The sequence below is a fragment of the Hemibagrus wyckioides genome, linkage group LG29 (assembly GCF_019097595.1).
Source record: "Hemibagrus wyckioides isolate EC202008001 linkage group LG29, SWU_Hwy_1.0, whole genome shotgun sequence".
Taxonomy (NCBI): Eukaryota; Metazoa; Chordata; class Actinopteri; order Siluriformes; family Bagridae; genus Hemibagrus; species Hemibagrus wyckioides.
The window spans coordinates 14,617,555-14,643,406 of NC_080738.1; the positions used below are offsets into that span (position 1 = coordinate 14,617,555).

Genomic DNA, 25,852 nt, shown 5'->3' on the forward strand with positions numbered 1-25,852 from the left:
GACTTTTGCCAAATCCACCTTTCCCCTTACTGCTTTTGTTTAAAAGAATATGACGATTCTTATTTTACTACTAATCCCATTAACCCGGATTATTTGTGACGCTTCTTCTCACTGTACTGACATTTTTAACCAGTACCACAACCAATATTTTTTTGGGTGAATTTTTGAATAGCTTTTTTTTCTGCTTCTAAAACAAGACAATTTCAACAAATACATGGCATTTTCTTTCCAAGAACCCCAGGCCTAATGCTTCCAACAGTCCCAACTGTCTGTTTTCACAATTTTTTTTTTTTTTCGATCAGCATTTAAAATGTATTTTTGAAGTTTTTAGAATTTTTCTGTACTTTTTGAACAAACTTTGCTGATCCATTTTTTTTTTTTATATTTTCTGAAATTTCAGGCAAAAACTTTAATGGACAGTGAGGGGCAGAGAAAAAACAAAAGGAAGTCTTGTCTTTTTCACCAATGGCCCATATGACATTTTTTTCCTCTCTCTCTCTCAATTTTTTATTTATTTTTTTTTCCAAACACATTCAAGCCAAACTCTTTATGGGTGCTTCAAAACTTTGAAGAACCCTCTTTGGCTTATTTTTCTATATATTTTACCATTTTTTACTCCATATTTTGAGTCCACTAAATTCATTTTTTAATGTCTTTCAAAAAATGAGGTCACCTTTATGACCTGTTTTTGGGGTTGTTTTTTCTTTTTTCTTTTTCTTTTTTGGTACATTTTTTCAAACTTGCCAATGTTGAAATAGTAGTGTCATGCAGAACCTGTTAACAGTAGATTTTTATTTACCCCGCCATTGCACATGGGAATTGTCCGGTCAGAGGGAAAAGGGTCTGCTGTAATGTTGACCTTTTTTGTTTTTTATCCCATGATTTCTTCAGTTCCCAGTGGCCCACCTCGTAAAGTTGAGGTGGAGGCTGTCAACTCCTCGTCTGTTAAAGTGCTGTGGCGATCGCCGGTGCTCAACAGACATCACGGGCAAATTCGCGGCTACCAGGTGCATTATGTCAGGATGCTTAATGGGGAACCAGTGGGCCATTCTGCCATCAAGGACATCTTGATTGATGATGCTCAGGTAGGCACACACCTGCACATCACACTGTCATGTGGAAATCTTTTTTTTCCCCCTTAACATGACTATTTATCTTCTAATAACACGTATGACCTACACAGCTATGAGTAACCCACACATTCAGCAGCTCAGGCTACAGTCGGATAGTTTTTAATACCAATACGGCAGAGACAAAATAGCGTAAGTGATGTCATCAGTAGCTGTGGAAGGGTAATGGAAAATGGAAATTGGAATCTCTTTCTCGCTGTTAGATATATATGTTTGATAATCGAGGTGACAGAACCAATATATTTTCTCATTACATTTTTAACATGATATCAACATGAATGCATGGGTTTAATTTTCGAAAATAGTGATGAAATCTGCTTGTACTCATCCATCTAAAGGCGTCGCTGCAGGTTTTATCTGACAGAAACAGTCCTCAGTTTGTCTTTTACTATTTATATATTAATAGCATATTGCTAGCTGTCAATCAGATATATCATTTTTCCCCTCTGCGGTGAGAAATTCTTTCTTTTTAATTTTGTTTATTTGCCTGTGTTTAATGTTGTCACACATGTACCTTAGCATATCTCTCTCTCTCTCTCTCTCTCTCTCTCTTTCTCTCTCTCTTTTCTTGCTCATACATCTTATCCAGTGGGAGTATGATGATTCAACCGAATATGTGAGTACATATAAAAATGTCTGAGATAAATCCTTTTCATTTCGAGACCTCTTTGCATGCTTTACGCATTACCATCTTTCAGACAAAAGCTAGCCGAAAGATGTGTAAAAGCACAGACGGTTATTATAACAGCTGCGTTTCCATCGATTTGTATTCCTTGCATGTTCTGAACAAACTAATATAATATGGTATCTTTGATCAGCTCAGTTATTGTAGTCTATTCTGCCTGCTGTATGAAAGATTCAATCAGGGGGGAAAAATTAATGTAGTAAGAAAATAATGAATGTATCGGCGTGTATGGTATTTCCAGCATTTATTGTATTCCTGAATTGTTCATGTTTTCTTACTGTAGATCTGGTGTTTTCCAATCCACTCGATTTCATTAGGAGTTTAAGATTGCTCTCTCTCTCTCTCTCTCTCTCTCTCTTTTTTGCCTGCAGGAAATGATCCTGACAGATTTGCAGGCAGAGACCACTTATTCAGTTACAGTGGCTGCCTATACAACAAAAGGTGATGGAGCTCGCAGTAAGCCCAAAGTGGTCACAACCATGGGTGCAGGTAAGAGATTAAATGAGTTACCCCTGGAAAAAAACGGCTTCTAGGAAAAAACTAACAGACTAGCACGTGCTTTTGCAGCATACAAATAAGCAAAGCTTTTTCCTCTGCAGCTGGTAAGAGTGAATAGCAAAAAATTACCCCTTCACTTGCGGCAGCACTTACCGATTTGACTTTGGAATGCAAATGATTAATGAAATCATAGAGAAATTTGTGTCGGAAATGATTTTTAAAGAAAAAAAAAAAAGATCTGAGATACACTGTGAAACAGATTGCTAGAATACATCACAGTATCTATATTTTCCCCTGAATGGGGAAACTATACAATAAACCTGCATTTTTAGTTATACCTTTAATCTAAAGAGGCTTTTATTCATGCATTTTCTCAACTGTACTAGTCGTGATAGGAAATTGTACCCTTTTTTGTGTTTGTATTATTACTATTTATTCACAAAACTACACCGATCAGGTATAATATTATGAGCACTGACCTGAAGGTGAAGTGAATAAGACCGATGATCTCCTCATCATGGCACCTGTTAGTGGGTGGGATATATTAGGCAGCAAGTAAACATTTTGTCATCAAAGTTGATGTGTTAGAAGCAGGAAAAATGGACAAGCGTGAGGATTTGAGCGAGTTTAACGAAGGGACAAATTGTGATGGCTAGACCACTGGATCAGAGCATCTCCAAAACTACAGCTCTTCTGGGGTGTTCCTGGTCTGCAGTGGTCAGTATCTATCAAAAGTGGTCCAAGGAACGAACAGTGATGAACCGGCGACAGGGTCATGGACAGCCAAGGCTCACTGATACTACTACTACTGCAAGCTACTGTTGCTCAAATTGCTGAAGAAGTTAATGCTGGTTCTGAGAGAAAAGTGTCAGAATACACAGTGCAGGACGGGTCAGGGCTGTTTTAAAAGGGGGACCAACACTACATTAGGCAGGTGGTCATAATGTTATGCCTGGTCGGTGTATTATATACATATACTATTACTAGCATTTTATTCTAAAGGCTGACTCTTATAGAATCAGGTGTCAGTTATCGCACCCAGGAGGCATTACATTATCATTTTAAGCACATTAAAATGACTAGCTTGCAACAAGAAAAATTATGCAGTTTATTTTTGGGAGTTCATATTCCTCCATTTGATTGACATTTATGGTTGTCCAAGCATTCATAGGACAGAATACAAAATTCTTGGATTGCTTACAGCTGGAAGGGTGCCTTTGAGGATGTTGCCTTTAAACCTCATTGAGCAGTGCTTCTGACTAGGATAGTTTTTATCATGTTAGTGCACAGATGCTTCTTACCCTCTGAATGGACCACACTGACAGAACCTTGATATTAAACGTATATTTGATACAGTGCATATATTTGATTCAATCTACATTCACTTTCTGCTTTATTTTCTGCCAGTCCCGGAAAAGCCTCGGCTGATGGTCAGTCCCACTAACATGGGCACAGCTTTGCTTCAATGGCACCCTCCCCCAAATACACACGGGCCGCTCCAGGGCTACCGTCTCCGCTTTGGACGTAAAGATGTCGAGCCCCTGACGGTCATTGAGTTCTCAGAGCGGGAGAACCACTACACCACCAAAGAAATTCACAAGGGAGCATCCTATATTTTCCGACTCTCTGCTCGCAACAAGGTGGGCTTTGGTGAGGAAACGGTTAAAGAGATCACAACCCCTGAGGACAAACCCTCCGGCTTCCCACAAGGGATTAAAGCCGAAAGCGCCACCACAACTACCATTCAGGTCACCTGGCAGCCCGTGCTACTGGCAGAGCGCAATGGCATTATTGTCAAATATGCCCTTCAATACAAAGACATCAATAGTCCTAGGAGTCCATCTGAGCTTTTCATCACTGCCCCCGAGTCCACCGTGAACCTGGATGGTCTTAGAGCTGACACTACTTACGATATCAAAATGTGTGCCTTCACCAGCAAGGGCCCTGGGCCTTATAGCCCTAGCATCCAGTTCAGAACTCAACCACTTGATCAAGGTAGGAGGACCAAACCAGCTCTTCCAACACTCCCAGCATCAACCTCCGATCTACCAGGTTCTTCTCTCAGCTTTGCTCAACTTTACCTACTCCCTAATCCTCAAGCAAGCAGTGGATTTCTGCAGAAGAGTGCAGATAGTTTCTGGGGCTATGCTCTGTCTTATATTTTCTGTGTAAAATAATAGATAGGTTCTTTTAAGAAAGGGTAGAAATCTGTGAGCCAGTGGTTGCTGCTGAGTAAAGAAAAGGTAAGGTGAAAGTTCTGGGCTAGTCCTTTGTAGAAGGAAGAAGTTTTAAACAAGGTAAGGTTTTAGTGTGTGCACTCCTCTAAAAGGAACAGGCAGAAAAGAACAGTTTGTGCTGGCCATGTTTGTCTAAATCATCTACTCCACCTTTCTTTTAGCAGTGTTTGCAAAAAATTTTCATGTGAAAGCTGCCATGAAGACCTCAGTGCTGCTTACATGGGAGATTCCGGACAACTACAATCCCGCCCAACCGTTCACCGTAAGAAAATGCTTCTTTGGCTACAACCTAGTTCACTGGAAAGAGTTGTAACTCTTCAGACTTACACTATATAGTCAAATGTTTGTGGAGACCTGCCTGTAAAACTTGATTTGACCATTAGTGAGGACAGGCACTGATTTTGGGTGAGGAGGTCTGTGTTCCAGTTCATCCCAAAGGTGTTCAGTGAGGCTGAGGTCAGGACTCTTGAACTCTTCAACTAGAACCTTGGCAAACCATGCTTTTTATGGCACAGGGGCATTGTCAAGCAGGAACAGGTCTGGTCCTCTAAGTTACAGTCATACAATAGGCATATAAAGACATTCTATATAGTGCTTCCAGCTTCTGGCAACAATTTAGGGAAGAACCACATATAGCTCTGATGGTCAGGCAGCCACATACCTTTGACCATACTGTGTATAATCAGAGTAATACCATTAATTGCCTAGACAATTCGGTCCTGTTTTTGATTTAAAAGTTCGTCTAGAGTGGTGTTTGGTCTTTGTCTCTGTAGATTCTGTATGATAATGGCCAGAGCGTAGAGGTGGATGGGAAATTGACCCAGAAGTTAATCACGAATCTGCAGCCAGAGACACAGTACTCTTTCCTCCTGACCAACCGGGGGAACAGCGCTGGCGGTCTGCAGCACCGCGTCTCCACCATGACCGCCCCGGATATTCTTCGCACCAAACCATACTTAATCGGCAAGACCAACTCGGACGGCATGGTCACTGTGGAACTGCCCTCCGTACATACCACTGAGAAAGTCAAGTGAGTTCTATTTCCTGTTCAATTTTTACTTCATATTACCTTCTGCCTTTCTGTGATCACACCATTGCTTTGTCATTTCTCTGCCAAGGTCTAGGCTAATTAGTCAGCTATTAGCTTTGATCATGGCACCATTCTGGCTTCCTGGCTAGCCCTAATATTGTTGCAGCCAGCCCACTTTCTACCCTTGGCATAGTGTTTATCTTCCTCCCTGTCCTCTTCTTGTGGAAACCCCACTCATCTCCGCCAGACAGCTGCTAGATCCAGAGCCAGAGAAGCCCCTCTTTATCCTTCTAAGTGCTAGCCAGGGTTTATCGACATGGTAACAGCTACAAAATTAGACTGTGTTTATTTGCTAACATCAAGTTCAGGATTTTTTATTTGCACTTTCTGTCTTTCACTGAATCAGTTTAATCCAGTGTTGTTTGAAGACGAATGGGAAAAGGCTTATTCATATTGATTAGCTAATCTTGATCAGTGGTGTGTTTCTCTAAAGCGAGTCCTCCATTCCTTCATGACTAAACTCGTTTGCCTGTTGCAAAAGACCGAATGAATGCCTTTAAAAGGAGGTTTTCAGAGGAAATGGAAGTAATTCAGTGCAGGTATTTCTGTTACATACAATGGTTATGCTTTCCTCTCTGAAGGGGATACTACGTTGTGGTGGTTCCTCTAAAGAAACAGCGCCCCGGGAAGTTTATCAAACCCTGGGACAGCCCAGACGAGATGAACCTGGAGGAGGTAGGAATAATATCACCCTCTGTTTTCTCATTTATGCTTTATTCAATTTTTTTTTTCTTTATCCTTTTCATCAAAAGTTCAGGCACATTGTATTTCCAAGGTCACTCTAGCAATAGTGGCTCTTCCCTCTGCCTTTGGTTTTCATCAAAACGAGTCAGCGCAACGCCGAAACATCAGAGCACTGAGATCTGAGACGTTGATGACAGCATGGAAAGTAGCTGCACTCAAGCTGCAGAAAAGCGACAGAGACAAAAAAAAAAAAAAAGAGAGAGAGAGAGTTCGGTGCTCTTAGCCCAGTCATTCCATCTTTCCGCCTCTGCTGCCCACATTGTGGAGAGCGGCGAGCAGGGCCACATTCATATGCAAATGGCTCCTGATAGGCTAATGGGCACAGCGCGAGCACTAACACCATAATGTGTTACCTCTTCTTTTGAAGTGCAGACGCTCATGATTAAGAGAGGGAGAGAAAGAGAGAATAAAAGAGAAGCAGCGAGGGAGGAAATTTTATTGACATGTTGCACCCACTGTGGCATATTATTTTAGGCATGGATAAATATTTGTACTGTGCATTAACATGGCGAAGAAGCATCAAAGCATGACGAAACATATGCAGAATGCTTTTTTTGTTGTTTTTCGTCGTTGCTGAATGTTTAGTCTGAGCTGTGCAATAGGAATTTTTATGAGATAGATAGATAGATAGATAGATAGATAGATAGATAGATAGATAGATAGATAGAACGAATAGGAAAAGGATAAACTGTGTATTTAAACTTGGAGTATTTTTCTTGCGATCGTACATACTGGTTAATACGTTAAGCTAAAAACAAGAAGTGACTCACCTTTCAAGGGCATGTTCACACACATACACGCACAATTTAATTTATTTCTCTGTCAATATTTGCGCTCACAAATATTTTGAAAGTTGGCCCAAGGACAGAGGGATTGAGCGCGTAGTGACGGGTCAGGCAGTGAAGATTGAAGACATTATCACACTGTCCGTGTGCCTTAGAGCTAAAGCCTGTTCTCTCTCTCTCTCTCTCTCTCTCTCTCTCTGTCTCTCACTCACACACACACACTTCATTTATGTTTCTTTGTTGCCTCACATAAGCTCTTTTTTTTTTTTTTATCACAAGCCTAGCTTTTCCAAAATGTGTGCTCAAGTATAAAAGGTCAGTTTCCAGTAGGGTTTAATGTAATGTATGACCATAAAATAAGGAGGAAGGAAGAAAGGAAGCAGGAAAGGAAGGGAGGAAGAGAGGAAAGGAAGGAAGGAAGGAAGGAAGCAGGAAATGAAGGAAGTAAGGAAGGAAGCAGGAAAGGAAGGAAGGATTAAAGGAAGAAAGGAAATTCACAAAGAGCATGAAAAGAGACAGAAGAAAGAAAAAAGTAAATCAAGGTAAGAAATTCAGAAGGTCAGAAATGAAAAATTAAAGCGGCAGTATGACAGATTGGTCCTTTTAGTTCACGTTTATGATATGGCAGAGTGTCTGCCACAAGCAAGAATTCTGGCCCGGTTTTTACTGCTGCACCTTTAAGAAAAACAAAATCCAAGAAAAAGAGAGAACGAACAAATAAAAGAAAAGAAAGAAGTAAAGAACACCAGTTTATTTTTGTGCTTGCCTCCAGCATCCTGTCATGCCATTAGTGTGTGGAGGAAGCGGTGCTTATACTGTGCTCATTTGACCAACCAGTGTTGTTCACTATGGTAAGCTCTGCCCCTATGGGTCTGGTCCACAGCAAAGTTCTTACTCTGGTAGATAGTAAATGCAACTCTGGTTTATTGTGGGTGGAAAAGTACCAAAAGTTTCTTTCAAAAGTTCCTTGCTTCCCAAAAGGTTCCTGTATTGGAGAAAAGCCGTTATTGTTGGACCACGAGCTGCTCATGTATCTGCTTGGAATGGATTTTTGGATTTTGTTTCTCACTTTGAATAAAAGTGTCTGCGGATAAATAACTATAAATACCGATTATTTATGAATGTATGGCTGTGTATGTGTTGGGTTTTTTATCAGCTCTTTTATCTTTATCTCTTTTCTATCATTAGCTTCTGAGAGAGATCAACCGAACGAGTGGAGGTGTGCGTTTCCGAAGACAGGCTGAGCCTAAACCATACATCGCAGCGTTCTTCAAAGAACTGCCTACCGAGTTCACGCTCGGAGACAGCAAGATGTACGGAGACTTCGAGAACAAGCAGCTACTCAACGGACATGAATACATCTTCTTTGTTCTTGCCGTGCTGGAGATCTCCGAAAATGTGAGTTTTCTTCTTTTTTTTTTCTTCTTTCTTTTCTTTTCGATATCCGCCTCCATCTTCATGCTTCTTTTTCCTCCAGTCCTTTTTTCTCGACTGGTGACGGAAATTGACTGATAAACTCCTGCGTCATGCATTCGCTCTCTGTTTCCGGGGGAATTTCAGCTTGTGGCTCAGCTGAGTCGGAGAAAATGGTTTTGTGTGTTAAGATTTGCATGTTCTGCTCAGATGAGAGAATCCATAGAGTCTGTGGGTGTGTGTGTTTGCAATATCTGGTTATTTTGACATTGTGGGGACATTTGGTTGGTCCCTCTGAGGAAAAAAATGTATTTATTTGTTTGTTTGTTTACTGGGTCAAATGGTCCTCTTTTGGTTACTGAGGTTAAGTTGAGCATAAATTGACTGTATTCATTGTATTATAACTAATTATGCCAATAGAAAGTATTGACAATGTTAGTAAGATGAATATGTGTGTGTGTGTGTGTGTGTGAGAGAGTGAGTAGGAGAGAGAGAGAGAGAGAGAGAGAGAGAGAGATTATTTTGTTATGGGGATCTCCAAAACATTATGTAGGATCTCAGGAAAGTGGTGTCCCTGCAACACATGGGTGGGTCTATCTGACCCCAGAGTGTTATAATTACAAGAATGTGTGTGAGAAAAAGTGTGTGTGTGTGTGTGTGTGTGTGTATGTGACAGAGAGAGAGAGAGAGAGAGAGAGAGAGAGAGAGAGAGAGAATTAAACTTGGCTGTAAGGCAGTGGAGGCCCCAGAGGACTGTCAGTCTCAGGAATGCCTAGATAACTGCCTTCTCTTTAATAGCAGCAGATACACTGGACGCCTTATCTACTCTGCTGCAGTATGTGTGAAAGAATGAGAGAGAGAGAGAGAGAGAGAGAGAGAGTGAGAGTCAACTCTCTGAATCCCATAGAATTTGTATGTGATGAGCAGTATTTTTAATTCATCCTTGTACTGCCTTTGCTTGTGCTGCAGTCGGGAAAGAGGTGATAAAGTAAAAAGAGAGAGAGAGAGAGAAAACAGAGTAAGATATCATTTTGTTCTCTTTTATTTGTTTGTTTGTTTATTCGATTTTACATTTACATCTCATTATATAATCTTATTTTATATTCAAATTGGAGAATAATCTTGTCATTCAGCTCAGCCACAGTGAGGTCGCCTGTGTGTGATGTTTTATTGAAATGTTTTATGAGATGTAAAGCGTTTGAATGTCCTGATGTTTCTGTTTAGCTCTTGAGGCAAGGTGGCTGAATGAACCACTAATCAAGTGCATTATGGGAACCACCGAACACAGCATATATGAGTCTGCTTCGGTTTAATCCATTGATTAGTCGTGTCTGGTTTTATTTTTAAACAAGTTGCGCTACAGATTTTTTTTTTTTTTTTGGAAGGGAAATCGAGTCTCACAAGGGACATTTTTATTGGATGTTATAACTCGCATTTGGACTTCTGCTTCTTCTGAATGACTCTAAGTTATAACTTTATATGTCTCTCATCCTGTAGACCATGTACGCAACAAGTCCGTACTCTGACCCGGTGGTTTTGGCGGATATTGACCCCCAGCCTATCATCGATGAAGAGGAAGGCCTAATCTGGGTCGTGGGTCCTGTCCTGGCTGTCGTCTTCATCATCTGCATAGTCATCGCTATTCTCCTGTACAAGAGGTGAGTACGAACCAGAGATTCAGGAGTGTGCACGTCATACACCTGTAAAATAATCAGTGAGGAATGAACCAGAAAACAATATCCTCTAACATGGATATGGTTAATGGATGGTGTTTTGTGGTTTCTATAGTATCGCATAAGACATACAGGTTTCTGGAAGGTCATGTCTTTTTAAAAAGGAGTCTCCAGTGTGAGCCATTTTGAAAGAGAATGTCTTCAAGAGTGAAAATGAATGGTAACAGTTTGAAGCTTCTGCAGCATAACAGAAACTTGATTCATGGACGTTCAGCCGGATTAAACGTAAATGTAGACGGATAAAACTGTGCGGTATGTCATTCTTTAACAAAAAAACAAAAAAAAATTAAACTGCTAAGATTTAAGATGAATGAAAAACCTTCTGCGGCCACTCCGCTGTTGATTATTTTCCCATAACTGCTCACACCCAAAAGGTTTTATTCCCGAACTTAAACAAACCTACTTCAGTATAGATGGATTTTTAAGCTCTAGGCCTTGTGTTAAGCTGCATGATCCATTGCTTTTCAGGGTCCTGCTTTTTGGCCTTGAGGACTGACTGTAAATTTATGCAGCCATTAAAGAGCCCACCTCTGACACCAGGGTCCTGAATATACAGTGCACTGTGGGGGGGGTGTGTGTGTGTGTATTCGGTGGCAGATTTAAACACCAACAGTAGAGTCAATGCCATAACCTTACACATCCCACATAATACACAAGCGACTCGCACTGTCGCCGATATTCTTTACGAGATTATCTCCCGCTCAGTACGGAAGAGCAAAGTTAATCATTTTCTTCTTGTACGAGTCGAGCGGCGTGCGTAACGATGCTAATCTCAGAAAGCTCCAAAACAACACCACCAAAAGACACCGTCTCACCTCGCTAATTGTAAACAATAGATTTTCCTCGATACTTCCCGGTTCTCGTTTCTCCTTTCGCGGAAGGAAAAAGAGGCATCCGTGCATTCTCAAGACGTGCGTCATCGTGAATACAAAACAGCTCCAGTGGATCCACCTGCTCGCACAATTGCAGTGTTCAGAAATACAGACTGCTGCTTTAGATAGCATAATTGAGCACCGCATCGGTAAAGAAGAACGACGCGCAGAAACAGAACGAATGGTTTCAATTTTGGAAAAAGAAAAGAACCTTTGAAAGGGAAAATGTCAGCATTAGCCCAAGCTATAAAAAGAAAGACCGTGCCTTGTAGCATAAACTGCATAAAGTCACATTTATCTTAAAGACACCTGCTACTCCTAATCTAACCCCAATTTTCTCTTTTCTCTGTGCTTCCTCTGGAGCAGCAAACCTGACAGGTAAGACAGAGAGGAACAACCAAGTTGTCCAGAAACTACAGAAATCGCCAGCGGTGTTTATAAGGCTACATAACCCGTACGTTTAAACCGAACAGGGGATGTCAACAAGAATCAAACGAGTGATTTTTGTCGGCATGTGGTTGTGTTATGGAGCTTTGTGACTTATTATAGTCAGACTGGAAAGTGTTATAACTCAATAAACATGAAATCAGAATGAACAAAGCAGCCTTTATAACAGTTACCGCCTGGTGACACCTTCATACATGTTTACATAGGTTATTATGAATAGTTAGTTGTCAGTGAAGAGCTTATGTAGCCTTATAAGCACTACCCTTCACTCAAGTCTTACCAAGTAATCCTTGGAATATAAATCCATGCTTTGGTGGTTCTTGATTCCATTACTAGAAATCCCATGAATTATTAATGGTGTTTTGTTTTTTTCTTCCGCACTCTACAAACTGGTCAAACAATTGTAAAGAGTTTCCTAAAATAGCTATGGTTCCAGTAAGAGTTAAATACACACAATACAGTCTGCTTTTTAATGGAATTTAATCCCCGAAACGATAACACCTTCCTGTTAGCTAGGATCGAAATGGCAGGTTAAGCTTTAAATGTAGATTTAACCCGACATTGTGTGCACACCAGCATGGCATTGTGTCCCACTTGCAGGAGGCATGGAGACATCTGACGCTCCTTCTCCACTTGATTTGACTCAATTTGCAGAGCATCACAAAGTCAATAAGCTCTATTGTGTTTAGCCCTGGTAGGAAATTTTGCTGCTTTAGTCCAATCTTTTTCTGCTCAAACCCTGTTTAAGCATTGCTTATAGAGTTCATCCTGTATATTAACCATGTGATGCAGCGAATAAAGGCTCTGTGCCGGAGGAAAATTTTTGTTGTAGTCAGCAATTCTTCTAAAGAAGCACTAATGTACATTTGTTATTACGCATCGGACGTTTTTTCCAAGACTCAACTGTATAGGTTTGTACCTACATAGACACTGACCCTAAAAAATGTCTTGTGGTAGTGCATAAATTTTCACTGATGTCCAAAAGGAACTGAGATTCTCCAAATCCAAGCAAATTTTATTGACCAAAACTTCTAAAGAAGGTTGTTGATTAATGTTGATTGACAATTCAAGTCCTGTAGCCTTGGGACAGCAGGAGAGAAAGCCCGACAAGTAAATGACAGCAGTGATTGATTGGCTTGTCTGAGGTCCCTGAGATTAGCATGTTGGTGCAGAAGGTCAGTGGTGTAAGATTTTCCACTGAAAAGTGTCAGGAGATCACAAGTTTGAATCTACGTGGGAGGGATAACATACTCCCTCTCTTGTGTCAATCACAGTGTAACTAGCCAGTCGTGAGCTGTGAGATCATGGATATGGAAGAGGGCAGATAGCGCTTTCCTCTGAGCATAGGGAGAGAATCAGGAAGGGGGATAAGAAAAATTAGCTGTAGCTTTGCTCTTTATATGAACATCAGTCACTTGTGACTATTCACTTCAAGCTGTTCAGGGGATGGTATCTGGAAAATGTTAAGTATTGTACAGTTTTGTTTGATGCAATAAAATTTCCCATTTTGTTTTAGGAAACGAGCCGAGTCAGAGGCTAGGAAAGGCAGTTTACCCAACAGTAAGGAAATGCCGTCCCATCATCCCACTGATCCAGTGGAGCTACGGCGCCTCAACTTCCAAACTCCCGGTAAGAATGTTTACGCATCCTCATCTTCATCATCACCAGCAAATCACCTTCATATATCAGGGTTCTGTTTAGACCTGATTTGGCTTGTCCTCTTCTTTGTCAACGATCTCATTAAGTAAATGGGTCAGTTCGGATCCAACCTTCATAGACCATTTTGTTCGTGAGGTCCTGACATCATGTTTGTGGAATATATGTGAAACACTACATCATGTATATGGTATATGGAAAGCACAGGCTTTCTCGCATCTAAAGCTCAAGCTGTTAAACATCCGAAAATCCTTAAGGAACATGTTTAGGATTGTATCCAGTTATCTAAATTTAAGCAATCTGTCAGATCACGTGCTTTGGGAGTAGAAATCAGATTCATTATGATTTCCCTGTCTACACATTTATCATTTAAATGTGATCCAGCTGGAATATGACCAGCCTCCTGACTCAGGAAGTGAGTTTAGTTCACATCCTGATGGAACTGCTGGCCTTTTGCCTTAAAAGAGTGTGTTAGTTTTGTGCTGATTAATTTTAAGAAGCTTTTATCTAAAGTGCTGAGTAGTTAATGGTTATTGGTCTTACTTAAGAGCTTCACAGTGGCACTTCTGAGACTTGACCTCACAGCCTTCTGGGCAACGATGCAGAACCTTAACCACTGAGTTCTGTCCCCTCAAGAATAAATTCCAAGTCATTCAAAATCATTAAATTGCTTAATCGAATGTCACTTGTTGGTAGACTGAGTGGACCACTGGGGTTCATGCTAACAGCACTTCAGTCCCAGTCCTGTTGACCTCATGCTCTGCACATCATTTCCTGCTCTTCCACTCCTGATTTAATCCACCAGCTTATCATCACTCCCTATAGAAAATGAATCATCTATCGAGAACATGGTGCTCGGGTGCCAAGCATTGTAATACTGTCGATGCGTAGGAAGTCCTTAATAGTAAATATTATAGGCAATATATTTCGGGAATGGCATGGTGTATGCTAAAGTGAGTGCATGGTGAAAAAGTACCACCTTAATTGCTTCAACGAGAACTCTTGAGGTGTTTGTTTAGCTAAGGAGGCATCTCGGGTTACAGTTTGATGGACTCGTCAAGATGGTTGCCTGGTAAAAGGTTAAAGGTGCCTCCAGAAGCTGAGATCTTCGACCACTGTAGGAGTTTAATGATTAAATATAGTAACCCTCTCCACAGTGCCTGTGTGGTCAAGAAAAACCTGATGGTGTGGATTTTTTAAAACCAGTAACTGTATCTTGACCGGAAGGGCAGATTGTGTCACAGTGTTCAGAAACTTGTTGTGCTTTTAAAAGCTAGCGTATAGAATTGTGTGTATATGTGTGTGTGTGTGTGTATATAGCAGTTCAAGATTAGACAGCAGCTTGGTAACCTTGACAATGGAATAGATCTATGTTTAGACTTCCATTAGTTAAGAATGATGGAAGTATGCTTAGGAGATATAACTTGATATCTGTATTTAAAACAGCAACAGAAAATGGCAAGAGGGCAACAGATTAAAAAACTTTAGCAAAGCAAGGCAAAGCTGAGATGTCCTTTCCTGGTTTTGCTTGCTAATCAGTGGTTTCTAATTATCCATTGCCTTTTTCAAGAATATCAAATCTGACCTTCTGTGAAATATGAATTAACCCGAGCCAGTGTGTTTGTGAGGAATGGAGTGAAAAAGATAGAGAGGGAATGAGAAAGAGAGAGAGAGAAAGAGAGAGAGGGAGGAAAGAGTGTGGAAGTCGATGAACTGTGAACATAACTGTTCCCCCTTAACCCTAGCTGACAAGGTGAGAGCCACTCAGACCCAAAGCATCCAGCCAGAAAGATCTACGAGAGGAAGCAATGCCGTAGAAACAGGGGGCACGATGACGGTCATGTTCTTGTAGCATCATAGAGAGCGGAGAACTATGTCTTATATTTTAAAACCATCAGTTCTTACTAAAAAACCTACGATATGATGGGTTCAGTGTTTTATCTGGACTTTCACATCTGTTTGAGTCTTGTTTTATTCAGACATACAAAACAACACATTGGAAAAGATTCAGCATCCTGCCCTTGTTCTTCAAGTGCCCCAAACATCCACTTCTCTCCCAGTTGAAAACACACTTGTGGAACTCTTTTGAGGGCCGCTACATTTGCCTGACACAACCACCCCCCCACCCGAAATTCTTCATGTGCACAGCATGCTCGCCCCGTCCATCTCCCATTTTCATCTTAAGGGTGCTCGATGTCAGCACAGTCGCACTCGGCAAGTGCCAGTTTCATTGTCGCCGTGCCTGGAAATGGATCTTGAGTGGCGGTAAATGGGCGCTCTTGGATGCTTTTTCCATTAGCTAATGCCTACTTCTGTCATCCACTCGGATGAAAGACCCATTCCCGCCGCATCCACACACTCATCCTTCTCTCTCTTTCTTTTTCTCTCTCCCTTTTAGTGATTCCCTATCTCTCACTTGCACGCCATCTGCTGTTATGCAAACTGGTTATTAAAGCTTCGCTCCCACTCTCCCCCCCATCACACACACACACACCCCAATCCTCCCTCTTTTCCCATCATCACTCTGGGCATATTCCCCCCCTTTCTACTCTTCACCACTCATACGCAATTTCAACCTACAAATCTCCCACAAGTCTGAAATGATCTGCAGTCAGTCGTCAGCCTAAAGTGACTCAAGTGTTTAAGGTCATCCACTCTATTTTTCTCTGAAAACTGAAATAAAAGGCTTCACATTTTCCTCAGCCGTTCGACTTACCTATTTTCATCCGATCTCTCGTGGACCTTGTGTTTCCTTCTGCTGCTATTTCAGTCTCTTTTTATTTGTGATCAATGTTGCAGTGTTGAATGTTTAGTTGCTCATTTTTCCCCCCTGCACGCTAGTGTTCGCCAGCTACTAGCATGTAACACTTTGTGTTTTTACTAACAAACGGACGTGTAAAGGAGAAGGTAAAATGTCTCGTTGACGGCATACGAGTCTGCATTGTTTGTGCAGCTTCGTGTTTAATTTCAGGATTGTGTGATCACCACATTTGCTTTAACCTTCAGCGACATTTGATTTACGCCGCGCCCCCCTTTCCTCCGCAGGTTCCGGTGCCTCCGGTTACCCCAGTAACCTCCATCTGTCAAGTTAGTTGGTCTCGTTTATACACATGCCATTGTATCTCTTCCTCATTAATCCTCATCATCTTCCTTTTGTTTTTCCATTTCAAACAATTCAGACTTCCATCGAGGCTTCCCACCATCTAACCCATAATGCTTTACTTTCATGACATCGCAGGAAAACGTTGGAGCTCCATGTCATGTGCTCAAACGCTGAACATCCAGCTTATGTCGTTTTTTGGGTTTTTTTGTTTTCTCCTTGTTTACATAATATATTCATTTTCTTTTGCCATGCTAACTACTGACGCCGCTTGCGTGCGGATAACATTCTTCCTTCACCTCAGGAATGCCCAGTTGGAGTTCTCCATTAGCTTCTGTCTCTATCATCTGAGAGCATGCTAAACGCTTTGAGTGATTCCTCTAACAATACTCACATTCTCCATCTAATAAATCTCATCTCTGATTATGTAGAACAGTCTCTTTTTTTTTCTTCATGCTAACGCTGCATTGCCGGATTGTGTATATCTGCAGGTATGGCGAGCCACCCGCCGATTCCCATCATGGAACTAGCCGACCACCTGGAGAGACTCAAAGCTAATGACAACCTGAAGTTCTCACAGGAATATGAGGTAACACCCCACACTGTCGTACTTATCCCTATTCTAATGCTAATGAGCTGTGCTTTCATATTATAGCTTACGCGATAATCCGTGTCTGTACAGTTCTAAAGATATGAGAGCTAGTTTCTTCTAATCAGCTGGTTTAACTCTAATAAGAGGAAGAAATCTGAATGTTAAATAGTCTAAATTATAGGAACGACAAGATACATGATGCAATGAGAGCCACCAGGCTGCCATTACTGCCTGATGTGTCGTGAGCGTTCTTCATTTCTCATCCTAAGACAAGAGATATTTAGCATGTCTCAGAGTAAAACTGCTAAATAGCGATGAGATCTCCACATCTGCATAGTCACATACACAACTGGGCCTGAAATTTTGAACACGAGCACACCAACAGCCTGAGAACATTCTTCACAAACCTGACCCCTTCTACAGTTTTCAATCTGACCTCAACTCAACCTTGCTTAGCACCAGAGAGTCTGGACTTGTTGCACTGATGAGGGTCATTATCACATCACTGATAAACCTTTCAATGCGTAACACTTAAATTCATCATGATCTTATTTATGAAACGCCTTCCAACAACATTTCAAAAGTTTCCAGTCTTAATCAATCAACCTTACGGTTATGAGAACGCAGAATGTGAAACTTGAACCCGACTCTGGCTCGACAGATGTTTGAGAATTGATTTCCATTTTACGTGAGTAGTAACAAAACAGTCTTTTAATAAATTGCACATATTAACCAGTCCATGTGTGTAACGGTGAGTAGGGAGTGTTGATATCAGGCCTTGGACTAAAGCCGATTAGGTTTTCGTGAAATAATACAAAACTTTTATTCCTCCTCAGTGAGTTCCAGATCCAAACTTTAGAATGCATTACACATCACAAACATACACTGATCAGCCATAACATTATGACCAGTGAGAGGTGAAGTGAATAAGACTGATGATCTCCTCATCATGGCACCTGTTAGTGGGTGGGATATATTAGGCAGCAAGTGAACATTTTGTCCTCAAAGTTGATGTGTTAGAAGCAGGAAAAATGGACAAGTGTAAGGATTTGAGCGAGTTTTATGCCAAATTGTGATGGCTAGACCACTGGATCAGAGCATCTCCAAAACTGCAGCTCTTGTGGGGTGTTCCCGGTCTGCAGTGGTCAGTATCTATCAAAAGTGGTCCAATGAAGGAACAGTGGTGAACCGGCGACAGGGTCATGGGAGGACAAGGCTCACTGATGCACGTGGGGAGTGCAGGCTGGCCCGTGTGATCCGATCCAACAGACGAGCTACTGTTGCTCAAATTGCTGAAGACGTTACTGCTGGTTCTGATGGGTCAGGGCTGTTTTGGCAGAGGACCAACACAATATTACACAGGTGGTCAAAATGATCGGTGTATCATGTTATTTTGTTTAGCATATACAAAAGTCTTCTGAACTTTCCTAGTGAGAAAGTGAAACATTTGTTGTCACATTTAAAGATACTTTCCTCTTAATAATGCTGCCGAGCTGCCGGTCACCATAGACCGGAGTTGGAAAGGTCACGCAAGACAGACAAAGGCTAATCCTGTTATCTCTGGATGGAAAAGAGGTGAACATCTCTTTACGGTCATTAGGATGGCAGCGCACTGCCAGAGCACACCGATTCGAGTGTGTGATGTCATTTCTCGGCTGATGGAAGCCGGCCTCTGATTGGATTGGAGCAACAGAAGGCTGGGGAGAAATCATATTTGTCACAATGTTATTTTTTTATTTTTTTTATTATTTATCCGTCATCACTGGTGGGCGAATTGTACGAGAAGCCTCAGGGTTTCATTGATAGATGGAGTGTTATTAAATGGAGCAGGAGAGCCATGTAGGAAGAAGCCAGTCCTGGATGTGGCTAAAGCTGGAGAGCCAAGTGCGACTTCGACAGCGTTTATAGAGTCTATTTCAATTTATTTATATATCAGTTGTTGTCAAAGCAGCTTTTATACAAATCCGGGTTCAGACCTTTAAATATCATGTTGAAGGTCACTCCATAGGAACGTTAAGCTGGGCCTAAGCTACCACAGATTTTCATCTGTTTATGGGTTATCACAGAGATATTGCGTTTCATCAGCACACACTGAACTGGTGGTTCATTAGGTCGTGTATTAGGTGTTTTTTATTATTTATAGAAAAATTACTCCAGAATCTGATGAGAATCAGCAATTTTCATCATCACACCCCACCACACAGCAGACATATTGGATCTATTAGCTGTCTAATCACACCGCTGATTACTTAACACCACAAAACACTTCTTAGTTTCTGTCAGAAAATTAAAACATGTTTGAAAAGATGTCAGCAATCCAAATATTCTTAGATCGCAAGATGGAGCAAGATTTAGAAAGTCAACACTGCCCGTCATTCTGAGATCCTCATACTCTGTGAAGCATGCTGGTGGTAGCATTGTGTATGGTGGTGGTGGGTGACCTTTCTTCAACAGGGATTAGGAAAGTTGAGGAAAAGATTGATGGAGCCAAATAGAGGGCAATCCTAGAAGAAACCTGATCCAGACTGCAAGAGATTTGAGACTGGAGCAAAGGTTTCACCTTTCAACAAGGAAACAACCCCAAAGCTACACTGGACTTTCTCAAAACTACGAAAGCAAATGTAGCCCAAAAGCCCACACCTAAAGCCCAAGCCTGATTCTTATTGAGAATCTGTAGCAAGACTTTCTGTGGTAAGAGCTTGGAGAATTTTGCCAGAATGAGCAAAGAAAAAAAAAAAGAAAAAATCCGGATCCAGATGTAAAGCTGATCGACATTTTCCAGAAGACTTGTAGCTGTAATTGCACCCAAATGTGGTTCTACCAAGACCCATGACCCATGGAGCGTGAAAATTTAAGCACATTACAGACACTTCTGCTTCTTCGTTTCATAAAGCTTTGTATCACAATAGAAAATGACTTTCAGATGTTAGACATATCATGTGTATCGATGATTTTTGAAAAATCCCAATTAGGTGCAATAGGTTGAATTAGTCCCGCCCATGCTCACTAAGCTCTGCCCCCCCAGGATTTACATTTACCCATATAGACTAGTGTCACTGATCAGGCATAACATGACCACCTGCCTAATATTGTGTTGGTCTCCCTTTTGCTGCCAAAACAGCCCTGACCCGTCCTGCACTGTGTATTCTGACACCTTTCTATCAGAACCAGCATTAACTTCTTCAGCAATCTGATCAACAGAAGCTCGTCTGTTGGATCGGATCACACGGTCCAATCTTCACTCCCCATGTCCATCAATGAGCCTTGGCTGCCCATGACCCTGTCGCCGGTTCACCACTGTTCCTTCCTTGGACCACTTTTGATCTATACTGACCACTGCAGACCGGGAACACCCCACAAGAGCTGCAGTTTTGGAGATGCTCTGATCCAGTGCTCTATCCAACATCACCATCTGGCCCTTCGTTAAACTCACTCAAATCCTTATGCTTGTTCATTTTTCCTGCTTCTAACACATCAACTTTGAGGACAAAATGTTCACTTGCTCCCTAATATATCCCACCCACTTCTACCTAAAGCTATACTCTCTCTCTCTCTCTCTCTCTCTCTCTCTCTTTCTCTCTCTCTCTATAAAGTGTACATGTAGCTTTAGGAAGAAGCCACTATAGGAGCCAAGAGTGCAGAAGGGAAACCATTGTTATTCTGGTTACTGTGTCATGGATTAAAAATTGTGAAATAAGCAAGTATTTCATACAGAGTGAGGCACAGGGATTGATGTTAGAGATCAAAGATAAATATGAGAGCCTAGATGGTACAAATTGGCAAATATGAACAGTGTAGAAAAACTGTGAGTGTGTGTGCACTCACTATGCCACTGCTGTGCATAGCATGGATGATACCTGGCATTGTTTATCTGTGGCATTGTGTGTGTGTGTGTGTGTGTAGCACTGCGGGTTGCGTTTCTGCCACAGCCGCCTCCAGCCGATGAGGTCAGCCTCTGGCTCGGTGCCAGGCTGCCCCTGCCATTACTGCAGCTTAACTACATCGAATTGTAATTCCCAGCCACTTTTTTTCCCCCCTTGCAGCGGCACGGAAAGTCATTTTGAGAGCACAATGAAATGAGGCCGCGTTTCATTATGAGCAATGTTGCGACCCGCTGTTTCAACATATTCAGATGAAATGCCGTGGCTTAGCCGAAGATTTGTTCTCTCTCATAATGCAGCGTGGCTCGGCAACGTGACCCACGCTGATAGAAAAATGCCACCTCTCCGAATTTCTCACATACCGAGCTGCATTCGCACATTATGAAGAATTCTCTCTGGCTAAGTGAATGCCATTTACACTTACTGATATTTACCTGGTCCTATTCTCGCCATTCTTTTTATACAGCGTACATAGCAGATAGGCAGACAGCAGTGTAGTCTGACTGAAGGAATATTATATCTGATTAATTAAAAAAAATAAAATAGACGAATCAGCTCACCTGTTTTTATTATTTTATATACATATATATATATATATATATATATATATACACATACGAGCCTCCTGCTGATTTTCATTCATCGTGTGTTTCTCGGTGAAAGTGTAATTTGAAATTTGTCAACCTGGATACGAGTTCACCAGGAGGCAGATGGATATCTTTTCATTTTCAGACAGACACAGAGGGGGGCGCGTTATTAAAATAAATGGAGTAAAAATAGTGATGCGCTGGTTAAAGCAGCTCGAAAGAGCGTCCTCAGATCGGCTCATCCGCGAGACTCTAACCAAATATTTGGAGCATTAAATCCAGAGCCAACAGAAAGAAGTCAACTTTCAATCCTGAACTTGACTTATATCAGATTTACAGCAAAGGGGAACCTTGTGTATGTTTGATTGTTATATTTTTTTTCCCCTGCCGCCAGACTATTTCTTTAACCTCAGCTCCCCAGAGTACAGCAGGAAATAAATGTTGGAGTTGAAACCCTGCTAAAGAAATGAAGCAGTTCACGTTCTCTCATACTCTGATGTAACATTTAACACAAAGTTGCCTCTAAGTACCGTTTGGGGGCTTGTTAGAGTTTGTAAAAGCTTTTTTTTTTTTTTCTGTTGCCGGAAACAGGATCTCCATAGTTTCACTCCTCAGAAAATCAAAGCGCTGTTACTGTAACCCCATGAGTCAGACTCATAACAGGGTACTTATGATGATTGAAGAGAGACGCGCAACAAAACAGAGGGTTTTATTACGGAACTCTTAGCAACCCTTGAGCGATTAAAGTGGACCTGTGTTATTAACAAGGAACACCAAGGATAGTTTATTAGCTTACAAATTAGTGGGAGAAAATCGCCTTAGAACACTGTGTACTCCGCTTGTACTGCCAGAGAAAGGCTTTGATCAGGGATTAGTTCGATAACTTCTTTTTATCGAGACATGAAGTGCGAACTTGATTTTTACTCAGCTAGACAACCGCAGGAGCAAACTTTCCGCCCGTGTCGCGGCCGGCGACCCAAATAAAAATCACATGTTCCAGAGGAAGTCTGAGACGTGGGATGATGGAGAGGAGGTGACGTTAGATGAGGATATTCCAGGACGGGGGAAACAGACTGTAACTATATACTTGACATTTCTGAATCCTTATTTTCAGCCACTCACGTCGCTCACGTTGACGCCTGACGCTACTTTACTCCCAAACGCTAGAGCCGGCCCGTGTGGCAGGAAACTATTTTGAGACGTTTGTCAGATATGCAGGATGCCTATCATGTCATCTTTCCATTTAGGCTGAGACTGAGAGCTCGAAAATGAGCTGCTGGCAGACACGGCTGAGTATCTGTATCTTCCTGATATAATTGGTGGAAATCATGGAAGTGGTATCCAGGCCAATGTTTAAATGTGTTCCAGAAGATTTATACTTGGCTTTCTTTCTTTCTTTCTTTCTTTCTTTCTTTCTTTCTTTCTTTCTTTCTTTCTTTCTTTCTTTCTTTCTTTCTTTCTTTCGAAACATGCTTCTTTCTGTCAGAGGAGCTTGCTAAGTGCCATATTGAATACATAACCTAACTAACTGGCTAGCATTGTATTAACCCTACATTCGCACTGAAATCAAAAGTTATTTATTTATTTATTTATTTCTCTATGTACATGCCATGTCCTTAGCTTTGGATATAAGAGCCATGATTTAACCAGCAGTGTCAAGAGACAAAGAAACATTTGAATTGAGTTTATTATGTATGTGATGCATTAAAGGGACAAAAGATTGAATGATGGCTGGCATGACTCCTCAGACTGAACCCCACAAGCCCGGAAATGATAGAAAAATGATAACCATGGTTTAATTTACAAATGTCTATAGAAAGACTATGAAGAAAAATCAAATTTGGACCAATTTTCACACTTATTTGTACGTTGTATAACTTTAATAAGCTTCAGAAGCTGTCTATCGAGATTAGCATTTTTTTTAATATAAAAGCTAAAGATGATGAGCAATTTGTCGCTTTGTCGATACAAATGTTGGGTCATCAACAGAAAAAAAAAAGACCTTTCCAATCATAAAGAACCTTGGACTCAAGGTTGGAGTCTAGAGGTGCAGTCTAGCATCTACAGAGAGAGCAAACCTTACACAGTTACACCACTCAAGAGCAGAAAAGTAAAACTGATTATTGTTTTTGTCTCCATTTCAGTCTATAGATCCAGGCCAGCAGTTTACATGGGAGCACTCGAACCTGGAGGTGAACAAAGCCAAGAACCGATACGCCAATGTCATCGCCTACGACCACTCCAGAGTGCTGCTCTCCTCCATCGACGGTACGTCTGGCCTCAGACTAATATCCACCGGCATGTAATAGCCGGTGGATATTAATAATACCTTTGCTGTGTTGATTGTCAGTTTGACGATGGTCAGTATTCAGGCAGCTGAACTGATGAACATGTTTAATTCATTTCATTTTGAAGTGTGCTGGTATGTAGACCCTCAAAACATGTTATTATAGCTGAAGTGGAAAAGTTTCTTATTTCCGATCATGTAACATACTTGACACATTAAAGCGCCGTGTCGAAGCAAGCGGATTCTGACAACGCAACAGACTTGAGGTCTCAGTAGATATCTGTTCCGTCTTTATTTAGCACAACACTGACTGCATTAGATCTCCATGGAAGTCTGATCACCCACATAGCAGCTTCCGTCGCATCGGAGGCCTCTTCTCGGCATCCCACAACCCGGCAGAGCACAGAAACTCTGTTTCTTCTCACTGAGCTCTCCGAAATTGATTTCCCTTTGATGGGACACACATATTTGTGGAACTGATGCGTTGCACGCTAACATCTGGAGTCGAGAGCCCTCGCCTCTCTGTGTTTGCTTTGATTCGAAAACTTGTACACGTGAGAGTTAGCCAGAGCTTCTGGCTGACGTCGCCTGGCTTCGAGCTGCCTGTGATTCAGTACGCGGAGGGCAGAACAAAATAAACACAGTAGGAAAGAAATCTGTGTTGCAATCAGGAAATTTTCAAATGGCAGGCGCAGTAGGAACCAGTCTGAAGTTTTTCAGCTCGCCCTCGAGGACCCCCTGCCAGGCTCCATCTTTGTTCTGTTCCAGCGTTTCGCCGTCATCTGAGGCTGTAATCACAGACTGTGGAGTTCTGATTACCTGGACCAGGTGTGGCAGGAGACGGAGTAGAACAAAACCGTGGTTTACGGACCCTGAGGAACAGATACGGTGCAGAAGGTTCCTCGCTCTCTTATGCTCCATCTCTCTGCCTTAATGGTGTACAGTTAAACTGAGCAGACCTGACATCAACGCTCGCTCGCTTTCGAGCCAGGGAAAAGATTTCCTTTGGGCCTTACATACACTTTAGATTAACACGCAATCTGTATCTGTATATACAGCAGGACAGTCTCACTCCTGATGCTTACTGATGTTTCTTATGGTCTGCGGTCTGTGTAGAATTAAATCCCATAGTATTTCTCTTACACAATAATTACACAGTTACGCAAACTGCATGAGAATTTTTGCCGTGATGACCAAAGAGAGAGAGAGACAGATAGACAGAGAGAGAGAAATAAAGAAAGAGAGAGAGAGACATTAAAAACTACAGAAAGAAAAAGACAGAGAGAGTCAGAAAGAGAGAGAGAGAGAGAAATACAAAGACAGAGTGAGACAAAGAAAAACATAAAGGAAGACAAAGACAGAGAGAGTCAGATAGACAAACAGAGAGAGAGAGACATAAAAAACAACAAAGAAAGACAAAGGCAGAGAGAGTCAGAAAGACAGACAGAGAGAGAGAGAGACAGAAAGACAAAGAGAGACAGACAGACAGAAAGAGAGAGACATGAAAAACTACGGAAAGAAAGACAGACACAGAGAGTTAGAAAGACAGAGAGAAACAGAAAAAAAGACAAAGAGAGAGAGATAGAGAGAGAGAAATACAAATACAGAGAGAGACAAAAAGACAGCGAGAGACAGGAAGAAAGACAGAGAGAGAGACAGAAAGACAGAGCGAGACATAAAGAAAAACAAAAAGGAAGACAAAGACAGCGAGAGTCAGCTAGACAGACAAAGAGAGAGACAGAAAGATAGACAAAGACAGAGAGAGACAGAAAGGCATGCTGAGTGAGACAGAGAGAGACAGAAAGAGAGACAGAAAGAAAGATGGAGAGAGAGAGAATTCTTCTCTGAAGCCCTGGACTCAGTAAAGGTCACTGGACGTGAAGTTGACCAGTCCGTCTCATATTTACAGGCCAGCTGGCTGCAGTCTTCCTCTGCTGAAGAATTTTAGAACAGATCTTGGTGATTTCTAATACAGGGCTATAATATAACACACTGCTGTAGCGTAGAACACCACTCCCGGGAGCCGGGATGAGTTTTTACACTTTTATAGGCGTTATATTTCTTTATAACATGTTGCACATAAATTCTCGCTCAGAGGGAGTTGATCAATTTTCT

General features: G+C 41.5%; 1 protein-coding gene across 33 annotated transcripts in view; it reads left to right on the top strand.

Annotated features, from left to right (window-relative positions):
• Nucleotides 1-25,852, top strand: part of LOC131349460 (receptor-type tyrosine-protein phosphatase delta-like) — a 403,614-nt gene that overhangs the window by 344,811 nt on the left and 32,951 nt on the right. For 12 of the 33 annotated variants that reach the window (XM_058385154.1, XM_058385153.1, XM_058385169.1 and 9 more), the window contains 13 exons: nt 892-1,085; nt 1,720-1,746; nt 2,187-2,304; nt 3,721-4,365; nt 4,712-4,812; nt 5,324-5,580; nt 6,222-6,315; nt 8,358-8,567; nt 10,080-10,240; nt 13,151-13,263; nt 16,336-16,377; nt 16,882-16,979; nt 23,595-23,718. In XM_058385154.1, the coding sequence (XP_058241137.1) occupies nt 892-1,085; nt 1,720-1,746; nt 2,187-2,304; nt 3,721-4,365; nt 4,712-4,812; nt 5,324-5,580; nt 6,222-6,315; nt 8,358-8,567; nt 10,080-10,240; nt 13,151-13,263; nt 16,336-16,377; nt 16,882-16,979; nt 23,595-23,718 (2,184 nt within the window). The remainder of the gene's footprint in view (nt 1-891; nt 1,086-1,719; nt 1,747-2,186; nt 2,305-3,720; nt 4,366-4,711; nt 4,813-5,323; nt 5,581-6,221; nt 6,316-8,357; nt 8,568-10,079; nt 10,241-13,150; nt 13,264-16,335; nt 16,378-16,881; nt 16,980-23,594; nt 23,719-25,852) is intronic. The other 21 variants (XM_058385173.1, XM_058385176.1, XM_058385174.1 and 18 more) reach the window with 7 other exon arrangements.